The sequence below is a fragment of the Eutrigla gurnardus genome, assembly GCF_963514095.1.
Source record: "Eutrigla gurnardus genome assembly, chromosome: 20".
In the NCBI taxonomy this organism is placed as follows: domain Eukaryota; kingdom Metazoa; phylum Chordata; class Actinopteri; order Perciformes; family Triglidae; genus Eutrigla; species Eutrigla gurnardus.
The window spans coordinates 21201878-21224940 of NC_139931.1; the positions used below are offsets into that span (position 1 = coordinate 21201878).

General features: G+C 43.3%; 1 protein-coding gene across 3 annotated transcripts; it reads left to right on the forward strand.

Annotated features, from left to right (window-relative positions):
* Positions 1–518: 518 nt before the first annotated feature.
* LOC311031173 (chaperone Ric-8A-like) lies at positions 519–22307 on the forward strand. 3 transcript variants are annotated; one of them, XM_084037320.1, is made up of 14 exons: positions 521–671; positions 959–1066; positions 3854–3901; positions 4911–4928; positions 9554–9638; positions 10377–10921; positions 11342–11477; positions 12388–12576; positions 13677–13771; positions 14481–14631; positions 16935–17030; positions 19449–19593; positions 20389–20668; positions 21293–22307. In XM_084037320.1, the coding sequence occupies exons 2-14, from the start codon at positions 987–989 to the stop codon at positions 21444–21446; spliced, it is 2022 nt and encodes a 673-aa protein (XP_083893446.1). In that variant the 5' UTR covers positions 521–671; positions 959–986; the 3' UTR covers positions 21447–22307. The 3 variants fall into 3 exon arrangements, 2 of the variants coding, with proteins under 2 accessions (XP_083893446.1, XP_083893445.1); XM_084037319.1 differs by having other exon boundaries at positions 9549–9638; positions 21293–22306; XR_014599048.1 differs by lacking the exon at positions 21293–22307 and having other exon boundaries at positions 519–671; positions 9549–9638; positions 19449–20169; positions 20389–20528.
* Positions 22308–23063: the final 756 nt, after the last annotated feature.

Below are 23063 nucleotides of genomic sequence, written 5' to 3' on the forward strand. Positions count from 1 at the left end.
AGTGTCACCAGCCCAGCCAGTAATTGAGTGATTGATAGCCCATGGGTGAATGACAATTGTATAATCCAATGGGATGTGATGATAGGCTAGTCAAGATAATGTGTGCCAGATGGCCAGTCCACCCTTGGAAGTTGGGACCCAACTCAGCCCCCCCAACTCCGACTGAGGGAGCTGAAGTTCATAATGGTTACAATGAACACCAAAGTTCAATAGTGTTCAAAGGTACCGGGAAAGGCGGGAGGTGTTCTGGAGGACGCAGAGGATCGGGAACCAGGGGAGTACTCGTACAGGGAGCAGGTATGTCGGGGCCAGGCGAAGGGTCGAGGAACAGAAGATGACAGATTCACACGGCACACACACAAAGACTGGTAGTGTAATATTAACAGTAGTCGTCCACATTTAGATGGATCTATCTCCAACGTGTCGTTGGAGACCAGCTCCTTAATTAACCTATAGATCGGTAAGTGCTTGTGCACATTTCACATCATATTATCTTTGGATTTCGGTATTTCCTGTGTGCGAGTGGAGACTCCAGCCTGTCCGGGAGGCAGGTGGCCAGAGTAAATCCAGGGCTTAGAGAGTGAAGGAGGGAGGGAAGGTGTGGATTACACAGCCATTGTTTCATCAGAGAATAGAAGGAGAAGTTGTCAGAAGCTTCACAACACCAACAGGTGAGTGCTGGACTTCAGGGTCACTGCACAGTGCTGCTGTAGTAATGCTTGGATTTCATCACCAACTATGGTTGTCATCATGTGGATAAATTAAATTAATTTGATGAAGTTTTTATTCAAGTACATCTATATTTGTTTCAGTGGACAGAAGAAGTAAATGTCTTGTAGTTGTGTTGCTTTTCCTGGCCAACTTTTCAATTCATTCTAGATTATTTTTCTAGTTCTGGTGAATATGATATTTGATTGTAATATTGCATTTGTATAACATTGATCCTTCATATACCCAGGGTGTGGATCTAGGTGTAATAATGATAGATGTGGAGAGGATCATTGAGAGCATCGTCCAAGGAGACCAGGACTCTGCCCAGATCCTACTGGACAGCTACAACACCCAGGTCATTGATTGTTGCTATGACGACTGCATCAGTCTATAACTAGAAATAGTATTTTGTGTAGCCATGGAAACGGTATGCAGGAGCATTAGTCATATAAAACATTCCCATTAATAAATGTAATAATGCATTGTATAGCAACATGTTGATGTCCATGTGCTATGTAGAAGGACATTACTGGCAAAATGACAAAGGATGTTTACACCACTGTGGGCTCTGGTCTGCTGTCTGTGGGCTGTTGTCTGTTGTCTGTGGGCTGTTGGCTGCTGTCTGTGGGCTGTTGTCTTTTGTCTGTGGACTGTTGTCTGTTGTCTGTGGGCTGTTGTCTGCTGTCTGTTGGCTGTTGTCTGCTATCTGTGGGCTGTTGTCTGTGGGCTGTTGGCTGCTGTCTGTGGGCTGTTGTCTGCTGTCTGTTGGCTGTTGGCTGCTGTCTGTGGGCTGTTGGCTGCTGTCTGTTGTCTGTTGGCTGCTGTCTGTTGTCTGTGGTGTCCCCTGCTAAAAGTACATTTCTTCTCTCCCTCTACCGACGTGGACACACCCACTGCTCCTACCTCAACATTCAAATAAGTCAGTGTTACATTATTGGCGAAGCTTAAACTACATAATATTAAAACAAATACATTTAAACCAGACATGAACAAAATAGATACAAATACTTTCAATAGTAATTCAACTCCCCAAAAACACTGTTTTCAGCTGAAAACCAATGTATCTGTGCATTCAGGTCCTAATTTTGACATTCAAGTGCAAATATTATAATGTTATAAATAGTAGTAGTGACTGCACTCTAATGTTTGAAACTGGCTATTGCCAGTTACAGAAATACTTCTTTCTAAAGTAGATTCTTTCTACAGACTATGATGATTTAACCCTAAAACTATATGTATCCCCTTTCATCACTATGAGATTACCGGTGTTCTCATAATAAAGACAAAAAAAAAAAAATGTATTATTTGTGGGGGCTTGAGAACAATTTAGGGTAGCCCCAGCCCCCCCTTACATAGGCCCAACGACACAAAGGAGCCACATGATAGCAGGTCAGCAGTTGTTCTCAGCTCTCAGCTGTGATCTGTTGGGAACCGATTCATTTTACACACGGTAAGTCTCGTATGCAAATCATGAGGTTTTGGCTCATTTTCCCTATTCAGTGTAGCATCACAGCACAGCACAGGCCTTTGCTCTAGTTTCTGTGGACTTGAAATTAAGCGAAGCTTAAACTACATAATATTAAAACAAATACATTTAAACCAGACATGAACAAAATAGATACAAATACTTTCAATAGTAATTCAACTCCCCAAAAACACTGTTTTCAGCTGAAAACCAATGTATCTGTGCATTCAGGTCCTAATTTTGACATTCAAGTGCAAATATTATAATGTTATAAATATTAGTAGTGACTGCCCTCTAATGTTTGAAACTGGCTATTGCAATTGCCTTTTGCTATTGGGCTGATGTGGAGTCAGGTGACAAAGGAAGGTCTCAAAGACTCCTTCAAACACAACCCATAAATGCAGCCTTGTTTTCCTGATTTAGAGGATCCAACAGATGGATCCTTCATGCCCAACGTTTCCCAAGATCCATTGTGACAACTGGGTTTTAATCAACAAGGCGTCGATGAGAGCCGAGATACGGATCAGCAGCAGGAAATGCAGCAGAACAAACTCTCTCAGTCTGAAATATATCACGAAGCATATCCTCCATCACAATATCTAATAAAAAGTATCAATATGATCTACCACAGCTGGTTGCTAGACGACGGTAGCAGCAAAGGTGACGCAACCAGGAAATCCTCTGTAGACCAGACCATGTCCCTTCAGAGACCGCTCAGTTCAGCCTTTGAGGTCTTCAAAGGACCTGGCCTTCCTCAGAAGGATGGACGCTGAATATGGACACAGTTAAATAGTCAATAACTCTGATTCAATGAAATGAGCCAATCCTAGCTCAGTGATGAATCAATGATGGATCAATAACAGATCAATGATAGACGTGACAGGACGTGTTTCTCTTCACCTGCACATGTTGATACTTTTTGTTGATAGTGAGTGAAGCCAACACTGAAGTGCATTAAATGTCATTCTTTCTACTGGCCACCAGGGGGCGACTCCTCTCTGATTGTATAGAAGTCTATGAGAAAATGGCCCTATTTCTCTCTTATTATCTCAGTCAACATTGTAAACATGAGTTTATGGTCTCAATCTCTAGTTTCAAGTCTTCTTCAATCCAGCATGATGTTCATTTAGTACATTATGGTCCATTTAGAGTCCAACACACCAGAAAGCATGGGATGCTTTAGGGGGCGGGGCTTACCTGCTGATTGACAGGTCCATTTAGAGTCCAACAGACCAGAAAGCAGGGGGCTTTAGGGGGCGGGGCTTACCTGCTGATTGACAGGTCCATTTAGAGTCCAACAGACCAGAAAGCAGGGGATGCTTTAAGGGACGGGGCTACAGTTCATGGAACGAAACACTGACCTGCCAGGATTTCAGAAAGTCTCCTGGGTTTCTTTGACCTGTACACCTCCCCCCCTCCCTCCGTCCCTGTGTGGACTATCTCTCTCTTCATGCTACATCTGTTGCTCTGAGCGTTGGTGTCCCATGCCAAGGAGTCCTGATCCGACTGATGATTTAAGGCCTTGTGAGTGAGACAGGTTGAACTGTCGCTCCTCCCTGTGCTGACGTCTGTCTGCATAACAAACATGCTTTGGTGTATCCTACTGTTGCTGTTGTACAAACTCATTGTGTTATCCCTCCATCTTCCTAACCCCCTGCATTCTTCTACTTCCTGCAGTATGACAAGTGCTTCTTCTTCAACACTGAGATGCAGGAAAGAAAAAAGGTCAGTACACATTTACATTTGATTGTTAGCCACCCCGGCCTCATGTCTCCCATCATCCTTTACATATCTTTACTATGCACTCTTCTTGAATTGAATATTGAAACCCTCACACACTGAGCTTGCTGTTTCACTTTTCCAGCTTGAAGTAGAATTCACACCTATTTAATGGCAAGATACCTTGCTTTGATTGACACCATCTGCATCCCATATCCATGAATCTCTTTCAAGCTTGTATTGTGTTCCATTTTGCAGATGTGTCCTTAAATAAGTTAGTTAGATCAGGGGTTCCCAAAGTGGGGGTCAGGACCCCCAGGGGGTACTGAGACGAGTTTCTGGTAACATAGAATTTAAAGTATTGTGTCAAAATGAAGTTTGCACATGACAGCCACAATGTTCACTCCTAAGTTCCATGGAGATGACGTTGACTGAGATATTCTGCTTTTATCTGATAGTAAACCATTTATGTAAAATCATATCATGGTTGTCAGGCTGTTCTGTTCTTTTGTGTAGTCATTATGCCCATGTTTGAATACGCCTAGTGTGTGTTCATCCTGTACGTACACATTCTTATGTTTCAGTGACCTCCGGGGATATTGGGGGTTATGGGAGCTGAAAAAGTTACTGACCTCTGAGTTAGATGGTGATGAAAGCTGCCTCCATATGTCCAGTAGAGGGCAGTCATCATGTTTATAACACAATATGTCGATTTCAAATACTTTGCACTTAAATGTCCAGATTAGGACCTGAATCAATCAACACCACTATAAATACACACATACATTCCTTTCAGCTGAAACAAAGTGATTTGGGGGTTTTAGTTACTCGTTATCTGGACGTCAGTGAAAACACAGAAAACATTACATTATGTGAAAATGTTACACATTGTGTCATTTAATGGTGCTTGTGAGGTGTCTGGTTGAACTTCCTCCTCCATCTAGATATTCATCAACGCTTGGATCTTATGACTGCTTTTTCACTTTCTCTCTGTCCACGGACAAACTGATTGCAGCAACAACAACTGGAAGAGGTAAATCTATCTAGAGAGAGATGAGCTGACTGTTAGTCTGTATTACAGTAATCTGTAGGAGTGCTTAGAACGCTTCGTTCACTCCCTGTGTGTGCATCTGAATGTGTCATCACGTCTGTTCCAAAGCTTGCATACTTCATGACTCAGCATGTTCACCTGTTTAACCTTCACCCTGCAGATATCCATAAGCTGCACTAACTAACCAGCCCTGTAGGTTCTGGGACTATGACAATGAAAGCCGGTCATAGTAGTGATCTTGTAAATGACTCAGGTGCATAAATGAGATGAAATGGTGAGATATCACATGAGTGAAATAAGTGTGTTGTGAAGTTCTATCCATTGGAATTCTCTATTCACATGAACAAGATGGCAACATGGTGGTGACATCACTGTCAGCTCACGGTAAGAAGGACCTGGCTTAGAAGCTGCCGGCTGTGTTCTTGGTAGGTCACGTTACAAAAGAGGAACCAGATACAGAAAGGAGGAGGGCAGGTAAATATAAGGATCGCTGGGATAAACAAAAATCCACAGGAAACAAAAAGTGATGGAGCAGACCACTCAGGCGGGATGGCAAACACAAGAACAGATACAGAAGAAGGAACATAGACCCAAGTCTTTTCAATTGATCCATGATTCCTTCACTTCATCCCAAGTATCATATATGCAACATATATTTCCTCAATCCTTCAACATGGCCATTTGAAGGTGTCTCAAAGTTCTTATTCCTCAGGGTTGAGGAGCGAGGATAAAGGAGAGCAGCTTTTATGCAAATACACACATGGATGGACGACCAGAACAACTTCTGGCTCAAGTGAGAAAAGATCAAATAAAAGGGATTTGCCCATGTTAACGGACTAAGAAGGAGAACCGGACACTGACACAGAAAAACGCACATATTCACAAGTAACTCATGGGACAACAAGATCCAGACATGAGGGCAGACATGAGGGCAGACATGAGGGCAGACATGAGGGCAGCCTGCAAACTGAGGGGGCAAAGTGAGCAGAGCAAGGCTGACGAGACTAATACAACACAGGTGATACACAGAAAAAACCCACAAAGAGAAGAAGTCAAACCAAAAAAAGGCCATTTGTGTGTGAATTGCATGTACATTGGGTACTCCAGCTTCCTCCCACATTCCTAAACAGTCTATGGGCCCTAGTTTCGTGGCGCAGTGCAGGGTGGCGCAGGGTGGCGGAGCTAGCGTAATGCAAGTTTCGACCCGCGCAGCCTTGCGCACGGTCAATTTGGCAGTTTGGTGTGGCGGCGCAGCAGGGGGAGGCGTCACAGATTCAGCTTGGCGTAGCGGAAGTTTCGTGGCAAAAAGCCTCGCCGAGACTTCGCCGAAAGCCCGCCAGCTCCAACCTGGTCTACTCTTGGCGTAAAGGTACGTGTCCACAGGCAGCGGTGTTTCCCCGCGTCCCATTCATTGTCTATGTGAAAAGCCGTGCAATGCATTCTGGTAGCGTCGCGCCGAATGCCGAGAGACGGCGCGCGAGTTGGCCGTTCCTCATTTGCATAAAGTTGAAGTTGAATCTACTTTATGCTAATCAGAGGCGCCGGGCTCGACTCGCCGCCTCGGGAACGCTCGCGAACGGTCGCGAAAATCTTCTAAACTGAATCTTGTCGATCTAAAATAAAGACGATTCAGCAACGGCATAGCTTATTTCTTACTTAAAATGTTTTCAGAAACACCTTTCGGTGAACTATTTTCATAAAATAAGAGAGTTTCCAAACGAGCCGCCATGTTGGTCTGCGTGAACTCCGGAGCAGACAGGACAGCTGTGAAAGCGATCGTCCAATCAGGTGCAGCCATGAACTGTACACGTGATTGTTTGAAGGAGAGCGCCTGTCAATCATCCTCTAGTGGCAGCCCACCAAGCGTGCAATACTGGGAAGCGGCGCGTCCACTCGCGTTTAAAATCGCCCCTGTGGACACGTACGCGCATTGCACGGCTTTTCACAGAGACAATGAATGGGACGCGGGGAAACACCGCTGCCTGTGGACATATACCTTAAAACCTGTTACTTGGCTGTCCTATTTTTGAAGAAAAGGCTGAAAACGACATACCCAAAGTAAAATGGTTACTGTTTTTGAACCCCTATGACTACAGGCACAAAGCTGAGCATTCCTGAAAGATAACCCTTTGAATTTTCTTCTGCAAGTGTCAGATTTACTCTAAGTGTTACTGACACTGAGTTACTGCAGCTCAAACATAGTGGAAATTGCAATTTTTTTGCCTCGCCTAAATTATTTTTCTTTTTGAATGAAACAAGTTAGCTGTGGCTGTTATATATAGGCCTAAAAGTTGAATGAAGCCACAGCCACAAGCCTGACCAAAAAATGGTAGAAAGTAGATAAAAAGACACCCAAAAATGAGCTTTGCAAGTGCAGTGTTGTAGGGCAATGTCAGACGGAGCTGCATCTGGAACAAGTGTTCCAGATGAGATTATGGGTATTTTTAGGTATATAATTCTACTTTTTTTTTGTTTATTTCACCAGTTCTACTACTACTACTAATAAAACCAACATTTTTTTAATGTTTTTTTTTACATAACAGCCTTCTGTAATGCTGCATAACTATCATATCTGCAGGTCACAGTCTGACCTTTCTGAGCTGCTGCACTCTCACCCTCAAGCCCCCTCCCCCCATGTAACATACCGCTGGAATCGTAAGCTCATTGGCTATAAGACCTGTCAGTCAAAAATGTACTCCTCTGCCTATTGGCTCTCTGCCTGGGGATTCTCGTGGTTGGTCAGCCGAGAGCCAGTGAAGCGCTGGCTCTCTTGATGGACGGATTGTTCAGCCAATTCGGATCGCAGAATTGTGGAAGGGGGCTTGTTTTGTCGCCAAGAAGCCGATGTACGCAGAAATCGAAGCTTTGTTGTTCGCCCGTCATCGAAGAGCGATAACTAGCTATAAACAATATTTTGTTCAGAAACTCACAACGTCAACACATGGCGTGTTATGGATGACTACCTGAGTTAGCGTGCTCGTGGGACTAAACGAAGTGGCTACTTTTGTTCGTTGGACTCTTACCGTTCTCTGGATATAAGGATTAGCATGCTACATGTTGCTTTTGGACTTCCAGACAGCTCGAAAGGTAGGGAACGCTGGTCTTGTTTCTGTGCACTCCTTGCACACATGCTGTGTTTGCTTTTGATGTGTTTTCCGTGAGCCTAAAACGGCTTACTTTGTTCGATTTGCGAGACTCGTAGCTTTCAAATGATGTGTAATATGACACAGACGCATTTAAAATAATATGCGATTAAACGGAATAAGGCGAAACGAGTGCAAAACGGCCCGCATGCGGGTCGCTGACTAAATATCAAGTCCATTCATTAGGCGCGTTTCCAATCATGCATGCGCATGCATTTGCCTCGCAAAACAAGGCATTCTGGGATAAAAACGTCAGAAATGCTGGTGATAACTTCCCTTTGCGACATGTCACATGGCTTTAAAAACTTGCGGTATCTCCAGAGTACCTCCCTCCGCATGCTTTTCTGTGCAAGACCATTCAGGGATTTAAAAGGAAATAAAATAATTTTAAAATGGATCCTAAACTGAAAAGGCAACCAGTGGAGTGAAGCTAAAAGGGGGGAAATGTGCTCATGTTTACATGTGTCAGTTAAGAGACGTACAGCTGCATTCTCTGGAGACGGGCGATAGAGGACCCACTAACCCCCACATACAGTGCATTACAGTAATCCAGCTGAGTGGTAACAAAGGCGTGGATTACCGTCTCAAAGTGCTGCCTTGACAGAATTGGCTTATTTTGGCCAGCTGTCGCAAATGGAAAAAACTTGATTTAACAACTGCCTTAATCTGACTGTCAAATTTAAGCTCAGGGTCCACTTTAACCGCTAGGTTTGTGATGCTTGGTTTGATATACTGGGCCAAGGAGCCCAGGTCTACAGGGGGGTCCCAGTGGTGCCACCAAAAACCATTACTTCTGTCTTTTTGTCATTGAAATTTAAAAAGTTCAGCGCCATCCAGGCCTTAATGTCATTGAGACACTCAATTAACAGTCCGACAGAGTGTTCATCCTTCTTTTTAAGAGGCACATAAATCTGACTGTCGTCAGCATAAAAGTGGAATGAAATTCCGTGCTTCCTGAGTATGGAACCCAGCGGGAGCAAATAGAGAGAAAAGAGCAGAGGGCCAAGAACTGAGCCCTGTGGGACCCCACACAGGAGAGGAGCAGAGGAGGATACAGATTCCCCAAGGCTGACATAGAACGTTCGATCAGCCAAGCACGACCTGAACCACTCCAGTGGACACACAAATGAAACACATCCAAGTGAGTGTAACACCCACAGCTAGTGACGTAAACTACTGATGGTGGAGGAAAAAGAAGTCCTGCCAATCAACAAGAAACAAATAGATGACATTGATGTTCGATGTCCTGCCGTGAGACTATGTTGAGATACAAGGGCGTGATGACCAATGCTATGTGACTATCTTCCTCCATTACAAAACATAGTAAAAAGACTTGAAATGGTCAAATCGATCCTCTGCATCCTGTCCTGCTTTTGGTGATGAGGACCAGATGGAACACCAAGGCTCAACTTACAAACTGTGTCTGTGTATGTTAGTGCTAACCCCTTTTCTTGATCAGTTCAGGAAGAACAAAGTGAGGGACAATGCTCCCAACTCGGATTCTGACCTTGACTCCGACTCCGATGAACCTGAACTTCTGCTTCGACAGGTAGGCGTTTGTGTATCTGTATACGTGTGTGCATTAGATCTGACTACTGCTTGTTGTAAGGGGATTTTCTCTCTACCTGATTCCCTCAGTGTCAGATTAATACATGTCATTTTATGAATAGATTCACAGTTAATCTGAGTCATTAAGTGTCTGCTTGTCCAGGCGAGGCAAGGTCACAAACAAGACACTAGCGTGTCTCTCACCTTAAACCTAGACATAATACAGATGCTGTGGCAATGTTCTCCAGATACCCTGGCTTCTTAAGCCCTAGCCAGGAGAACGGTAGGGAGAATTGGGGTTGGCGCTGCACTGTTCATTTCATTTTCATTTCATTTTTCATTTCAACTGTTGTGCTCTTCAAAACTTGATTCTCACGATGGCCATCGGGCATCAATAAATATTTCCATCACAGTTGTTACTAATCACCAGTTTAGTGTTTAACAGTAGATGAACAGATATATGCAGCTACTAATAAGGCATTTTGAACGTTACACTGAGTTTGTTCCTGTCGTCTGATTGACTGGTCACTTAAAGTTGAGATGAAACAAAACAAACTTTTGAATCCTTTTAGATCACATCCCCAGTTGTTCCCATATATAAAAATATGTACAAAAACGTGTGCATACATTATGGATGTATGTGCTGATTGTACATCCCGCAGTTTTTTCACCTCCCTTTTTTTCTTTCATTTGACAAATTTTCTCTTCCAAATGTTGACTGTTCTTCATGTTCCTTTAGCGTCTGGCCACGGCCCTGCTGTGCTTCATCAGCAGTCAGCTCCAGCCACCGGTGTTACAGGTGAGCCTGCACACGCTGCGTATCCTGTCCCGGGACCGGCAGGGCATCGGGCCCATGGCCACTGATAGTGCCCTTTTTACCTTGGCACACCTGGGAGGCATCAGCTTACTGCAGGCATGCCCACAGCAGGAGGAGGAGGTCTCTGAGGAGCAGCTGGCCAGAACGCACAGCCACACTCACAGAACAGCAGCGAGGAGCGGCAAGGAGGCTGCAGACGCCGCCGATGCCGCCGATGCCGTGCTCTCTGCTCCCTTTGAGGCGGATGGTGCGGTCGCCACAAACAGATCCATTCATCACTGTCAAAAGTGGAGAGGTGATGGAAGTAATGTGGTGCTTGCCCGTGGGAAGAAGGATGCCAGGGAGGAGAACAGTGAAGAGGAAGAGAAGGAGGAGGATGAGGAGGTGTGTCAGAAGGAGGCCATTAAAGTCTTGTGTAACGTCATCTACAACAGTCCCAGGGCACAGGAGAGGGCCAGCGCACTCAGGTGACACCGTCCAGGACTAAAGCTCAGAAATGTTGAAGCACTGGTGAAGTTATACCAAGCCAAGTTGTTCTTGCAGCTCCATGTCAGCAAATGACACAGAGTTCTGATAGCTGGCTCTATTTTATATGCAGGTTGGCAAAATCCCCGGCACCTGGACGCAAAAAAAAAAAAACGTTTCACTCTTTCTTATTAGATGAGTGGAGGCTACAAAGCATTCAGATAGCTTTAGGTAACTCCTTTTATGTCCATGGGGAAGTTGCTGGAGTTTCACCAAATCTCTCGAGTTCCAGTGGACTTCATCCAATAGGACAAGTTCAAACCAAACTTCACATCTAGGTGTCTTTATGCACCACAGTGATATGAACGATGCTCACCAGCTGCAGACTGACTGCTGTCCTTGTCGTTCCTGTCCCATGGAAGGCTTCTGCAGGGTTTGTGGGGGAGTCTGAAGCAGGCGTTCGGCAGCAGGGTGCCGTCCACTGGCCAGTTTTACAAGCTGAGATTGCTCTTCTTACTGACAGCTCTGAGGCCTGAGCTCCGGCTGCAGCTACAGCAGGTAACCTCAAATTTAAACTCTACGGAAGGTCCTTTTTATTCATTTTGTATTGTCTTCTTCTGATTGTATTTTGATCAATAGGTAAAATGTATCAAGGTCTGATGTGGTAGTCATCAGATACAAGACAATCTCTGGCAGGTGCAGTTAGCAGTAATGTCACTTCCTTCACTAGTTGCTAAAATTTCAAGATGGTGAATGCCAAAATGTTAGTGCAACTTTAACCCAAGTAAAAAAATCCTTAAAAATCCCTGATGATGCTGTTTTTCTTCTCACAAGACCTGAAGGTTTCATCATGGTCCTCAACAATTCATTTACAATTTATATTTACCTTAAAAAAGATGTTTAATAGTAGATTGATCATAGATTATTATCAAGCCAACTCTTCAAGAGTAACTAAACCAGAGTTTTTGGTGGAAGTAGTCTGGAAATCACAACAAACACTTTTCAAAAAGCTTTCAACCTGTAGACTGCAGTCACTATGTATATTTATAACTCAATATGTAGAATTAAAATGTCAAGATTTGGACTGGAATCAATCAACAACACACATATATATATATATGTATAAATACACACATATATGTTGGTTTCAGATGAAAAAGTAGTTTGGGGGGTTTAGTTGTTCTTTAAAGAATGCAGACCTGAAGATTGGTTTAGTGATTATTTCTTGATCACAATAAAACAAGGACAACATCGGAGTAATTAAATCATCGCCTCATCATTCATCTGTACAAAGTTATATTTATTTCTCCTCAATATGAGTTTTTATTCTGTCAAACAGTCAACAGTGATGTTCTTGTTGAACAAAAAGCAGGCATCTGCAGTGTTGTGCATGACAAACACCTTCTCTTCTCAGATGCTGATGATTTACATCATCCTAAGTGCTCAGTGGTTTATTTCTTCCTATCAGGAGCATGGAGTGTCCATGCTGACCAGAGCCCTTGAGCAGTGCCTGGCTGTTAGGTGGGGTGATGGATATGAGGTGCTTAGCGACAGCACAACTCCTCCCATCTCCAAGGAGATGTCCCAGCAGGTCATTGAGATCCTCAAGACGCTCTTCAACATGGCTCACGTGCTCCACAGGCAGAAGCCGGACGAGGTGAGGCCTTCAAACCTTAGAATCAGACTCCTCTCGAGGTGGGCTGAGATTACATATTGGATGGAGGTTGGCCTCCATCACACCAGGTTCTCAGCTGGATGAGGTGTACACCATATGTTATCTGTAACATTGCTCACTTTATCTTTGCGTCATATTGTTATATTTCAGTCGTATGAAAAAGTTTGGGCACCCCTGACAATTTTCCATGATTTTCATTTTTAAATAATTGGGTGTTTGGATCAGCAATTTCATTTTGATCTATCAAATAATTGATGGACAGTAATATTTCAGTAGTGAAATGAGGTTTATTGGATTAACAGGAAAGGTGCAATATGCATCAAAACAAAATTAGACAGGTGCATACATTTGGGCAACAGAAAAATCACATCAATATTTAGTAGAGCCTCCTTTTGCAAAAATATCAGCCTCTAGATGCTTCCTATAGCCTCTAATGAGTGTCTGGATTTTAGATTGGACCATTCCTCCTTATAAAACATCTCCAGTTCAGTTAGGTTTGGTGGTTGCCGAGCATCAACAGCCCGCTTCAAATCATCCCACAGATTTCCAATGATATTCTGGTCTGGGGACTGGGATGGCCATTCCACAACATTGTACTTGTTCCTCTGCATAAATGCCCAGGTAGATTTTGAGCAGTGTTTTTGTTATGGACAGTCCATGACTACCACAGAGGTCCAGTAATAAACGACCACTCGAATTTAGATCAGGGAGGTCGTTCCTCCCAATCACGCTGCTCCAGGTATCTCTATTGTTGCCCACATGCACGTTGAAGTCGCCCAGCAGAACTATGGAGTCCCCTATTGCCCCCCCCCCCCCCCCCCCCCCCCCCATTACCCAAAGGCATAGGGAGGTGACCCTCTCATCCAACGGGGTAAACTCCAACACAGTGGCACTCAACCGGGGATTTGTGAGTCCAGAGAAGAATAGAGTCCAACCCCTATCCAGGAGGATTATTCCCATAATGACTTATTTTATTAGGAGCTGGAGATGGATTAAAACCTCATTTACATTTGCATATTTATTATATGAACATACAGTCACGTCTCACTGAATACTCAACTGTATTGATGTGTCCTTTTCAGGAGGCTGCTGCTCTATATCGCCACCTAGCTGCCGTGCTGAGACACTGTCTGCTGCTGTCCTGTGATGGCAAAGACACGTTGGATGAACTCCAAGGGTCAGACTGCTGCTTTCAACATTCCTACATATACAGTATTAGAAAAAGTAGATGATGAACAAATGACATGACTGACCTGGAACTAGGTGTGTGATATTGACAAACCTATAATATCTCCATATTTTGAGGAATTTTGCATCACTCATAAATGTGCTTGTATTGTACTTGCTCACCCTTGTTAATAGTATATTCAATGATGTTATGGTTTTATAAATATAAAAAATGATTTAAAAAAGCAGGTCTTATTTACTTTAAAACTGAGTTATATGTATAATACAATACGAAAACACTGAAATCCGACCAACACAAACTATTATGAGAGCGTTTTAAACCGATGTCAATGAGAGGTACAGCTCGGATGTTCTGCTCGACCACAAATCTGTGAAACCTTCTTTAATTTATTCGGCCCAGACCGGAGAAAATAATTGGACGTGCTTTTGACAGTCCTGCCCCCGCCACAGAGGACTTTGTTTAACTTTGTGTCAGTGCATTTAATGTATCTATCGGTATGTTACGATGATTTCAAGCAATATAACAGAAAGTGTTCTGAATAAAATCAACTATGATGCCTTTAACTTAGATGATATATATCACACACCTCTACCTGGAATGCAGTTAAATGAGTCCATAGAATTCATATAAGGGAGTGAAAGCTGACACAAAGTCAGCTACATGAGCTAGAATCACAGATCTTCTATGCTTTCCACAGACATACAGTAAACGTCCTGTCAGCCCTGCCGCTGACGTGTCTGGACGTCCTGCTGTCTGTCGGCCTGGACCAGGCGTCCCACAGGTGGGGCGGCGTCAACATGGACTGTGTCCACACTCTGCTGCTGTTTATGGACAGACGGCTGAACAAGGCAAGTTTGTTCTGAAGTAAATGATTGGTATGACTATTTTAAAGAAAAGAGAGAGCACCTAGATCTAGATTCTTTCTAGTCTTTGGACCACTCAAAGCACAGTCCCACGCTGATGGCACAGCCTTCGGAGGTCACTCGGGGTTCAGTTTCTTGCCTAAGGTCACGATTGACATGCCGATCTTCCGATTAGAGGAAGACACTCGCTCTACCCCACAGCTGCCCCAAGTCGCTTTCACTCTGAAAGGCATACCTCACCGGTGGAAACATGAATGTGTATTGGAATTGGGTCATATGTGTAGTTGAAAAGTCAAATGAATTTAGAATTTGGTGCTTTCTTGACCAAGAAAAGGCAGACATTTGGCACATGTGGATGGAAAACAACAATTCCCACAATGCACATCTTCGCAGGCCACACCCAGTATATTGTGGGTTGCAGAGATAGCCACGGACGTCCCAATTGGAACTACGCTACGCTAAGCGGGAATAAACTATAAACTTTACAAAAGGAAAAGCATTACAACGGAGGAAAAAAGGAACAAACACTCCAACGGAGATCAGCACGGGGCTATAAACAAAAGTAACAGGCTTATCTAAATCTAACCAGAATTTACAACGAAAAATCACTCTTAACGAGGAAAGCGAGAAAACAAAGAAATACAAACTTAGAGGGTTCAAGGCGTGGACTGTGGGCGATGGCATGGAGTCGTGGTATATAGAACAAACGATATACTCGGACACAGGACAAAGGGAGACACAGACTATTTAACACATGAGGGTAATGGGCAACAGGTGACAACAATCAGGGATCAGGGGAGACGTCACACCGGAGACACATGAGGAAGGGCAAGTGACCTGAAACGAGAGGAGAGTTACTTTTCAAAATAAAACTGGAAATTCACAAGACAACAAACCCATGACGAGACACCCCTCACCGTGGCGTGACAAGTGTTGTAGTCTCACCCCCTCTAACCAAAGAGCCTCCGATGATGCAATATGACGATATTTGCATCATCAGAGGCTCTTTTTCAGAATAGAAATACGAAGATCTCCGTCTCTGGGAAATTAGGGAATGATCCACGACCATTCAAACATACACTGGGTTTCTAACACACAAAGTTTAAAGAGACAGTGTGTAGGAATTACTCCCATCTAGTGGTGAAATAGTATTTTGCATTCAGATGAATAGTGCTCTCTAGTGCATTGCTTTGTTGTAACTCTTTGTTGTAACCGTTATGAACCAAGAAGCTCTGACAACATGTCGTCCAACACCACTTGACCAGTATTCTTTCAGGTGATGAGGTTGATATTTCAAACAAACATGTGTGAGCCTGTAGAAGTCATTACTCCTCCGGCAAGATAGTCATTTATGTTGGTTTATTTCTGGTAGCCTTCCATTACGATGTCGTAGCCTTTAGCATCAGCTAACAACTAGACACACAAAGGAATGTGACTAAAGTGCTCATATTGCTCTACAACACTGACTGTAAAAGGTCAAAGGTTGTGTCCGGGACGTCCACCACGGGGGGATGAAAAGCTCAGTAGAAGTCGCTCTCGCTGATGTGATCTACTTTCATTCACGCTGGCTCTGAACAACATCACGTTTCGGAGGTTCTAGTCTTCAACATGGAGGAACGCCATGGAAGCCTCCGGAGGACTTACCGTCCAATGGAAACACAGAGAAGACATTCTTTGTTTACGAGGAGAAATCAGATTACTGGCAAAGGTTATTATACACTTATGAGGACCTATTTATGAATTAATAATATAAAAAATAATAAATGACTTAAAATGTTACACACTGTCCCTTTCATGCAAATGGGTGAAGTATTCCTTTAATTGAAATAATTACCCCATTATTAACTAGACTTAACTAACATGACATGAGTACATATTTGTAGTGATTAATTTCCTCGGTAATTACACATTTAAAAAGACATGCCTGCATAAGAACATGTAATAATATTACACCACTCCCATCAATACCATGTAAACGACTGTTTGTTGCCTTTATTTCCCAGAATGTTTCACAAACATGAAACGTGTCCGTGTCAGTGGGGGTCCGGGCCGCTGTTTTTGTGGCGTGAGATTTTGGTCTTGACAGACCTCACCTCTTACCGGGGGGAGTGTTTCAAAGAGTTGATGTCCGGGTGGGAGGGGTCACACACTTTATTGATGTCTAAAATGTTCTTATAAAATGGACAAAGACAATGTGTGTAATGTAGCCTGTCTTTAGTGGGACCTTGCTGTCTGTCTTGCTGTGTCCAGTCCAGTGGGCTGACACTGACTGGTCTGCTGTCCTACAGGGTCAGAGGCTGAAGGAGAAACTAACACCTGTCCTCAATCTGCTGACGGAGAGTTCTCGGGTACACCGGGAGACACGCCGCTACTTAAAGCACAAGGTAGTAATTTTTTTCAATTCAATTTTGTAAAAGCACACCAAACACTTGTAGCATTCCTCTTGCAGCTGTAGCATCTGGAAAAATTCGACATCAGGTGGAATTTTGATAATAAAAAGCTCACAGTGTTGGTTCTACTGGATCTAAGCGCAGCTTTTGATACAGTAGACCATCACATTTTATTAAATAGGCTCAGACACCTGGTGGGCATCTCTGGTACTGTTCTTAACTGGTTTTGTTCTTATCTCACAGACCGATGCTTTTATGTAAGTATGGATACATGTTCCTCAGGAACCCATGAAATTGGATGTGGGGTTCCCCAAGGGTCAATTTTAGGTCCACTTCTTTTTAATCTTTACATGCTGCCCCTTGGGGACATCATCAGGAGGCACGGCATCAGCTTCCATAGTTATGCTGACGATACGCAACTGTACATCGCCGTGTCTCCTGATGACAAAGGGCCAATTGACACCCTTTTTAACTGTATTTTAGACATTAAGTCATGGATGGCAGAGAATTTCCTACAGCTCAACCAGGACAAGACTGAGGTTTTAGTTATAGGTCCTGAAGGCCAGAGAGAGAAACTTTTACCAAAACTACAAGATCTTAAACCAGCACAGTCAGTAAAAAATCTGGGCGTGATTTTTGACTCTGAGCTGAATTTTATTCCGCATATCAAAAATATGACGAAAATAGGTTTGTATCATCTTAAGAACATAGCCAGAGTCCGCCCGTTTCTCTCTCAGGCCAGTACGGAGGTGCTGATGCATGCTTTTATCTCTTGTCATTTAGATTATTGTAATGCTCATGGTCTTCCCAAAAAGAGTATTTTAAATCTCCAATTATTACAGAACTATCTATCTTATTTTATATTTTTGCTTCTATCTTGTTTTTAAGATGATATTGATCTTAAATAATTGTAGTTATTTTACTTATCATTGCTATTGTTTTATTTTATTATCTTATATATTTTTTATCCTTTTAAGCTGGTCACTCTATTTACTTATTTTTTCATGTTTTTTTTTAAAAATCCTATCTTATGCTTTTAGTTTTTAGCTTTAACTCCAGTGTTTCCTCAGGGGGGCCTTCCACACTGGGAGCTGTGTCTGGGCTGCTGCTGGGGGCGCTGTCCCTGGGTCCCTTCGGCTCGGCTGACTGTTGTCTGTCGGGGTCGGGGGGCCTGGGCACTGGTGCCCCCTGTGGCACAGCCTGCGACTCCTCCCAGTGTGGATGGCCCCAAAGATAGCGTTTCCTCAATCATCAGTGTCATGCCATGTCTCCCTGTTGTCAGTAGTGAGAGTGTGCAGGTGTGTGTGTATGTTTGTGTGTGTGTGCGTGCGTGTGCGCGTGTGTAGTATGGAGGGTGGGAGGGAGTGGTTTTATTTGTAATTGTTTTTTCTATTTTTCTTTTTGATGCGTGTAAAGCACTTTGTGTTACATGTTTATGTATGAAAAGTGCTCTATAAATAAAGTAAAGTTGAAGTTGAAGTTGAAATCACAGCCTTCCGCTAAAGCAGTGTCCAAAGGGATTTCGGCCTCGGTTAAAGAAACTTTTACAGCCGACGTCATCATAAATGTGTGTGAGCATGTTGGTGACACTAGTGATACTGCATAATTTGGTCTTCATGGGATACCAACAATACTGGGTCAGATTTGCAGATGTCGATTCGATACCTTTTAATTATTCAAAGTAAGCTTATGTACTTTCATGTAGGGGAGAGAAGTGTGTCATGATTTCTCAAGTGAATACGTCATCAATGAGATCACTCAGAATACATTTTCACGATTTCCAAAGGCTAACAATCATTGTGAGATGAGTGGAAGAATGTTTAAGCTGTTTGATGCTCAACAAAAGCATGTATGTAAGAAGCAGACAGGACACTGGCTTCATGCATTTATTAAGAACAGAAAGTAAATTGTGCCTTATTGTGCAGTTTTAATAAAAGTATTTTTGCCAGCAGGCCCCTCTGTATGTATATAATATATAAAGAGCTGTGTGTGTGTGTGTGTGTGTGTGTGTGTGTGTGTGTGTGTGTAGCTTTGGTTGTGTTTGTAGGTGTCATGTTGGTATGAATGTTGCTCGTCCAGAAATGCAGTAAATAAGCTCCATCAATAGAAAAGAATCTGGACCCCACTCACTTGTAAACCCTGGCTATGGCCCTGTCTATACGGAATCAGTCTGCTGAAGTAACAGCTAATGATGACTAATGATGACTAATGATGACTAATAATGACTAATGATCACTGATGATGACTGATAACCCAGGCCTCCACCCTCTGTGGACTTCCATGGACATGAAAGTCATGTGATGCATCAAGAGCAACTTGTAATTCACGATGTACTGTAGTGTGGGACGGTCATATTTAGGAGACCAGGCTTCATTGGAGACAATACTAATATAATAATACTAACCTTTACAGATCTTACCTCCTCTGAGGGACGTGGCCGTCCGGCCTGAGCAGGACTCCACCGTGAGAGGCCAGCTTGTCCGCCTGATGACCCACGTGGACACGGATGTGAAGCACTGTGCCGCTGAGCTGCTCTTTGTGCTCTGCAAAGAGAACGGTACGGACACCCACCGCTCTCATGGAACTACAGTATTTCCTTCAGTTTTTCAGTGCAAGATATGTCTTAGTTATGACTGGGTATCGTTTGATAATGTTCAATACTGAATTCATAACCAAAATTAGCAAACCAACCATGTTTCTATAAATGACTGCAGTGGATTTCTCTACTAGATAACTAGTTATGTAAACATGAAATGACGTATTACTTTATTACTTTTACTTTAAAAAAAAAAGAATTAAACACTAGTTTTCTACCAGCTTCCACCCAGCAAACTCTGCTCTCTCATTTAAAACTTAACAGTTTCTGTTCATAATTATTTTTTCCCTTTTCTAATTCCACATGAGCCACTCTTCACATCGGCATCAATCAGATTGACCACACAGCACTCATTTAACAAGAAAACACGTCGTATTTAAAGCTGGTGGATGACCGTTTGCTGACCAGCGGTCTAGCATATAAAAGACTATTTTTTAAATGGAGTCTGGTGCAGCACTCACTCCAGGAACTACTCCAAGAAATGCACCTCGGCTATGTGACATCATCACTTCCTGTAAACGTAACGTTGAACAATGAGTATGTGTTTTAACTGGATATTCTTATGCTACCTTCACTTTACCTGTCTGACCTCTGCTCATCTGTGTGCGGTGTGTGTGTGTGTTGGAAGTTCTAGCAGTATTAGAACTGTGTAATCAAAGTATTACAGTGGAATCACCATCACACACATGAAATAACTGAGACCAGTGGACCGATGCAGGACTTCCAGTCACATGTCTGTCTGCTGGCCCTTCACAGTCAGCCGCTTCGTCAAGTACACGGGTTACGGCAATGCGGCGGGGCTGCTTGCGGCTCAGGGTCTGCTGAACGGCAGAAGAAGTTCAGGCGCCAACCGGTACACTTCTGAGTCCAGTAACTCCGACTCAGACACGGAGGAGTACCGGGAAGCTAAAGCCAGGATTAACCTGGTGACTGGCCGCGTGGAGGCGGATCAGCCTGACCCGATGGAGGGCATGACGGAGGAGGAGAAGGAGGAGGAGGCCTGTCGCCTCATGAGCATGATCAACAGACTATCACGGTGAGGTGTAAATATAGTCTTTCCCAGGGACGGCACTAGGATTTATAGACAGGGGGGGCTTAGCCCCCAGGAGAAGCATGTTTTTAGTACTGTATTAAAATTACAACCGGTGAAGAAGTCCAGTTGGTAAGTTAAAAGCAACAGTTTTCTTCCATTCTCTTGTGTTGAACAAGAGTTACTGTCATGTTCACTTTTAGACTCATTAAAGCTGCATGCTTAGAACCTGATGATGTAAATGTTTCTTAAAGTGATAGCGTATCTAATTCCTCTTTCCATTAGATAAGCTGCAGGTCTAAAGAATGGACTTTAATTACACCAGTTACTGTCCTGTAGATTGGTTCAATCAGAGTGTGTTTCTGTCATAAAGTATACAGTAGAATAAATCAAGACTGGGTTTAAAGGTCACATTGAAATCTGACAAAATGAATATGAACTTTATCCAAATAACTGTATTTTGTATGTATTTATTCCAGCAGAATGAGGATTCAAAAGTAAAAAACAAAAAAGTACTAATATATATATACATTTGGGGGGCTTGGAAACAATTTGGTTCTGAACTCCAGCCCTCTAAAATAGGCCTAACAACGTCACTGGTACTACTCTCTCTTCCTGTCCGTTACCTAGAGACCAGATCATCCAGCCAATGGGTGTGACAGCTGACGGGAGACTGGCACCCCTCTGGGGCCAAATGACGGACAGCACACTGGAGGAAGAGGAAGAGGAAGAGGAGGATTTGGATCTGATGCCAGATGGAAGGAAAAACGGACAGATGGAATAGAACTTTGTACAGTGGGAAGAGGAGACTAATGCTGCGTTCAGTGAAAGACATGAATAGACACGAATGACATGAAGCAAATGAGGCAAATAAAGCGCATATTTTCATCGTTGAAATATTTCAACTTGAGTGAGGAATCTGCTCCAATCTGCATTGAGATTCTCCTGTTGTCCTGACGTTGCTGAATCAGAAATGTTGTCTCCTGTGTCTGTGCTCCCCCAGAGGTCTAGATAGTAGCTCACATTAGTCCAGAGACCAGACCAGACTATGTGGAGGAACCAGAGACTGTCTGTGGTCCCCCAGAGGTCTAGATAGTAGCTCACATTAGTCCAGAGACCAGACCAGACTATGTGGAGGAACCAGAGACTGTCTGTGGTCCCCCAGAGGTCTAGATAGTAGCTCACATTAGTCCAGAGACCAGACCAGACTATGTGGAGGAACCAGAGACTGTCTGTGGTCCCCCAGAGGTCTAGATAGTAGCTCACATTAGTCCAGAGACCAGACCAGACTATGTGGAGGAACCAGAGACTGTCTGTGGTCCCCCAGAGGTCTAGATAGTAGCTCACATTAGTCCAGAGACCAGACCAGACTATGTGGAGGAACCAGAGACTGTCTGTGGTGAATTCCGGCTGTTTAGAGCAGATATTCTGTCCTTAAAGCAGTATTCAAATCCTCTTTTCAGTAAAACTACTAATGATCTGCACTGTAAAATACTTTACTACAGATAAAAGTCCTGCATTCAAAACGTAAAAGTATGTTATTAGAGCAATGTACTTAGTATTTGAATTAAAAGTATTGCTGGTGCAATAACATGTTCCTCTCAGTGTTTATATCAGATGTGTCTTGTTATGGTTGTGTTTTAGTTGAATCCAAGAGTAGACACACACACACACACCTGTCCCCTTCGTTGACCTCTGTTCAAAGCTCCGCCCCCAGAACGCCAAACGAGTGCTCGGGATCAGCAGATTACAATCAGGAAGTAAACATTGACAGACAGGCAGAACATCCAATTATTTTCTCCGGACCGGCGTTTTTGATTGAACGGTGGTTTTACAGTCCTGCCACAGACACAGATGACATTTAACAAAATGTTTTTATGTCAGAGTATTTAATGTATTCATCGGTATGTTACGAGGATTTCAAGTAATATAACAGAAAGCGCTTCTGAATAGAATCACCTACTCAACCTTTAAGTTGGAAACTATAATGTTGATTAATGTGCACTGTCCTGTAAATAAATAAATATCCTGGAACCTTTGGATCAGTATTTGCCCCCGGTGCACCACCTCATGAATAGCCTTAAAAATCCAACAATCAATGACTTCAAGCTATCTCTGCAATGGGCGTACAAGTCAGTCTAAAGAGGTATACATTAACAAATACATGTTTTTTCTGTCTCGTGCAGAGTAATTGCTCACAGTCTTGTCATAGTCTGTGTCCAGATTTAATTAGGGAGTGACTCAGGTCCCTAATTGCACACTTTGCATCGGCACTTTGAACAAATTGAGCCTGATTCAATCAGAACATTTACTCAAAAGAAGAAAGCAGGAGTTTGCACAGCAAATGGAGAACCAGGAGGACGCCACGATCGCACATGGTGACGTGAGCCAATCACAGAAC

Excerpts from the sequence above, each read along its gene's own strand:
- LOC311031173 (XM_084037319.1), top strand. The coding sequence starts at position 980 with ATGATAGATGTGGAGAGGATCATTGAGAGCATCGTCCAAGGAGACCAG. Across the intron at positions 14,632-16,934 it reads TGGACAGACGGCTGAACAAG|GGTCAGAGGCTGAAGGAGAA; the intron begins GCAAGTTTGTTC and ends GCTGTCCTACAG. Across the intron at positions 20,669-21,292 it reads ATGATCAACAGACTATCACG|AGACCAGATCATCCAGCCAA; the intron begins GTGAGGTGTAAA and ends TCCGTTACCTAG.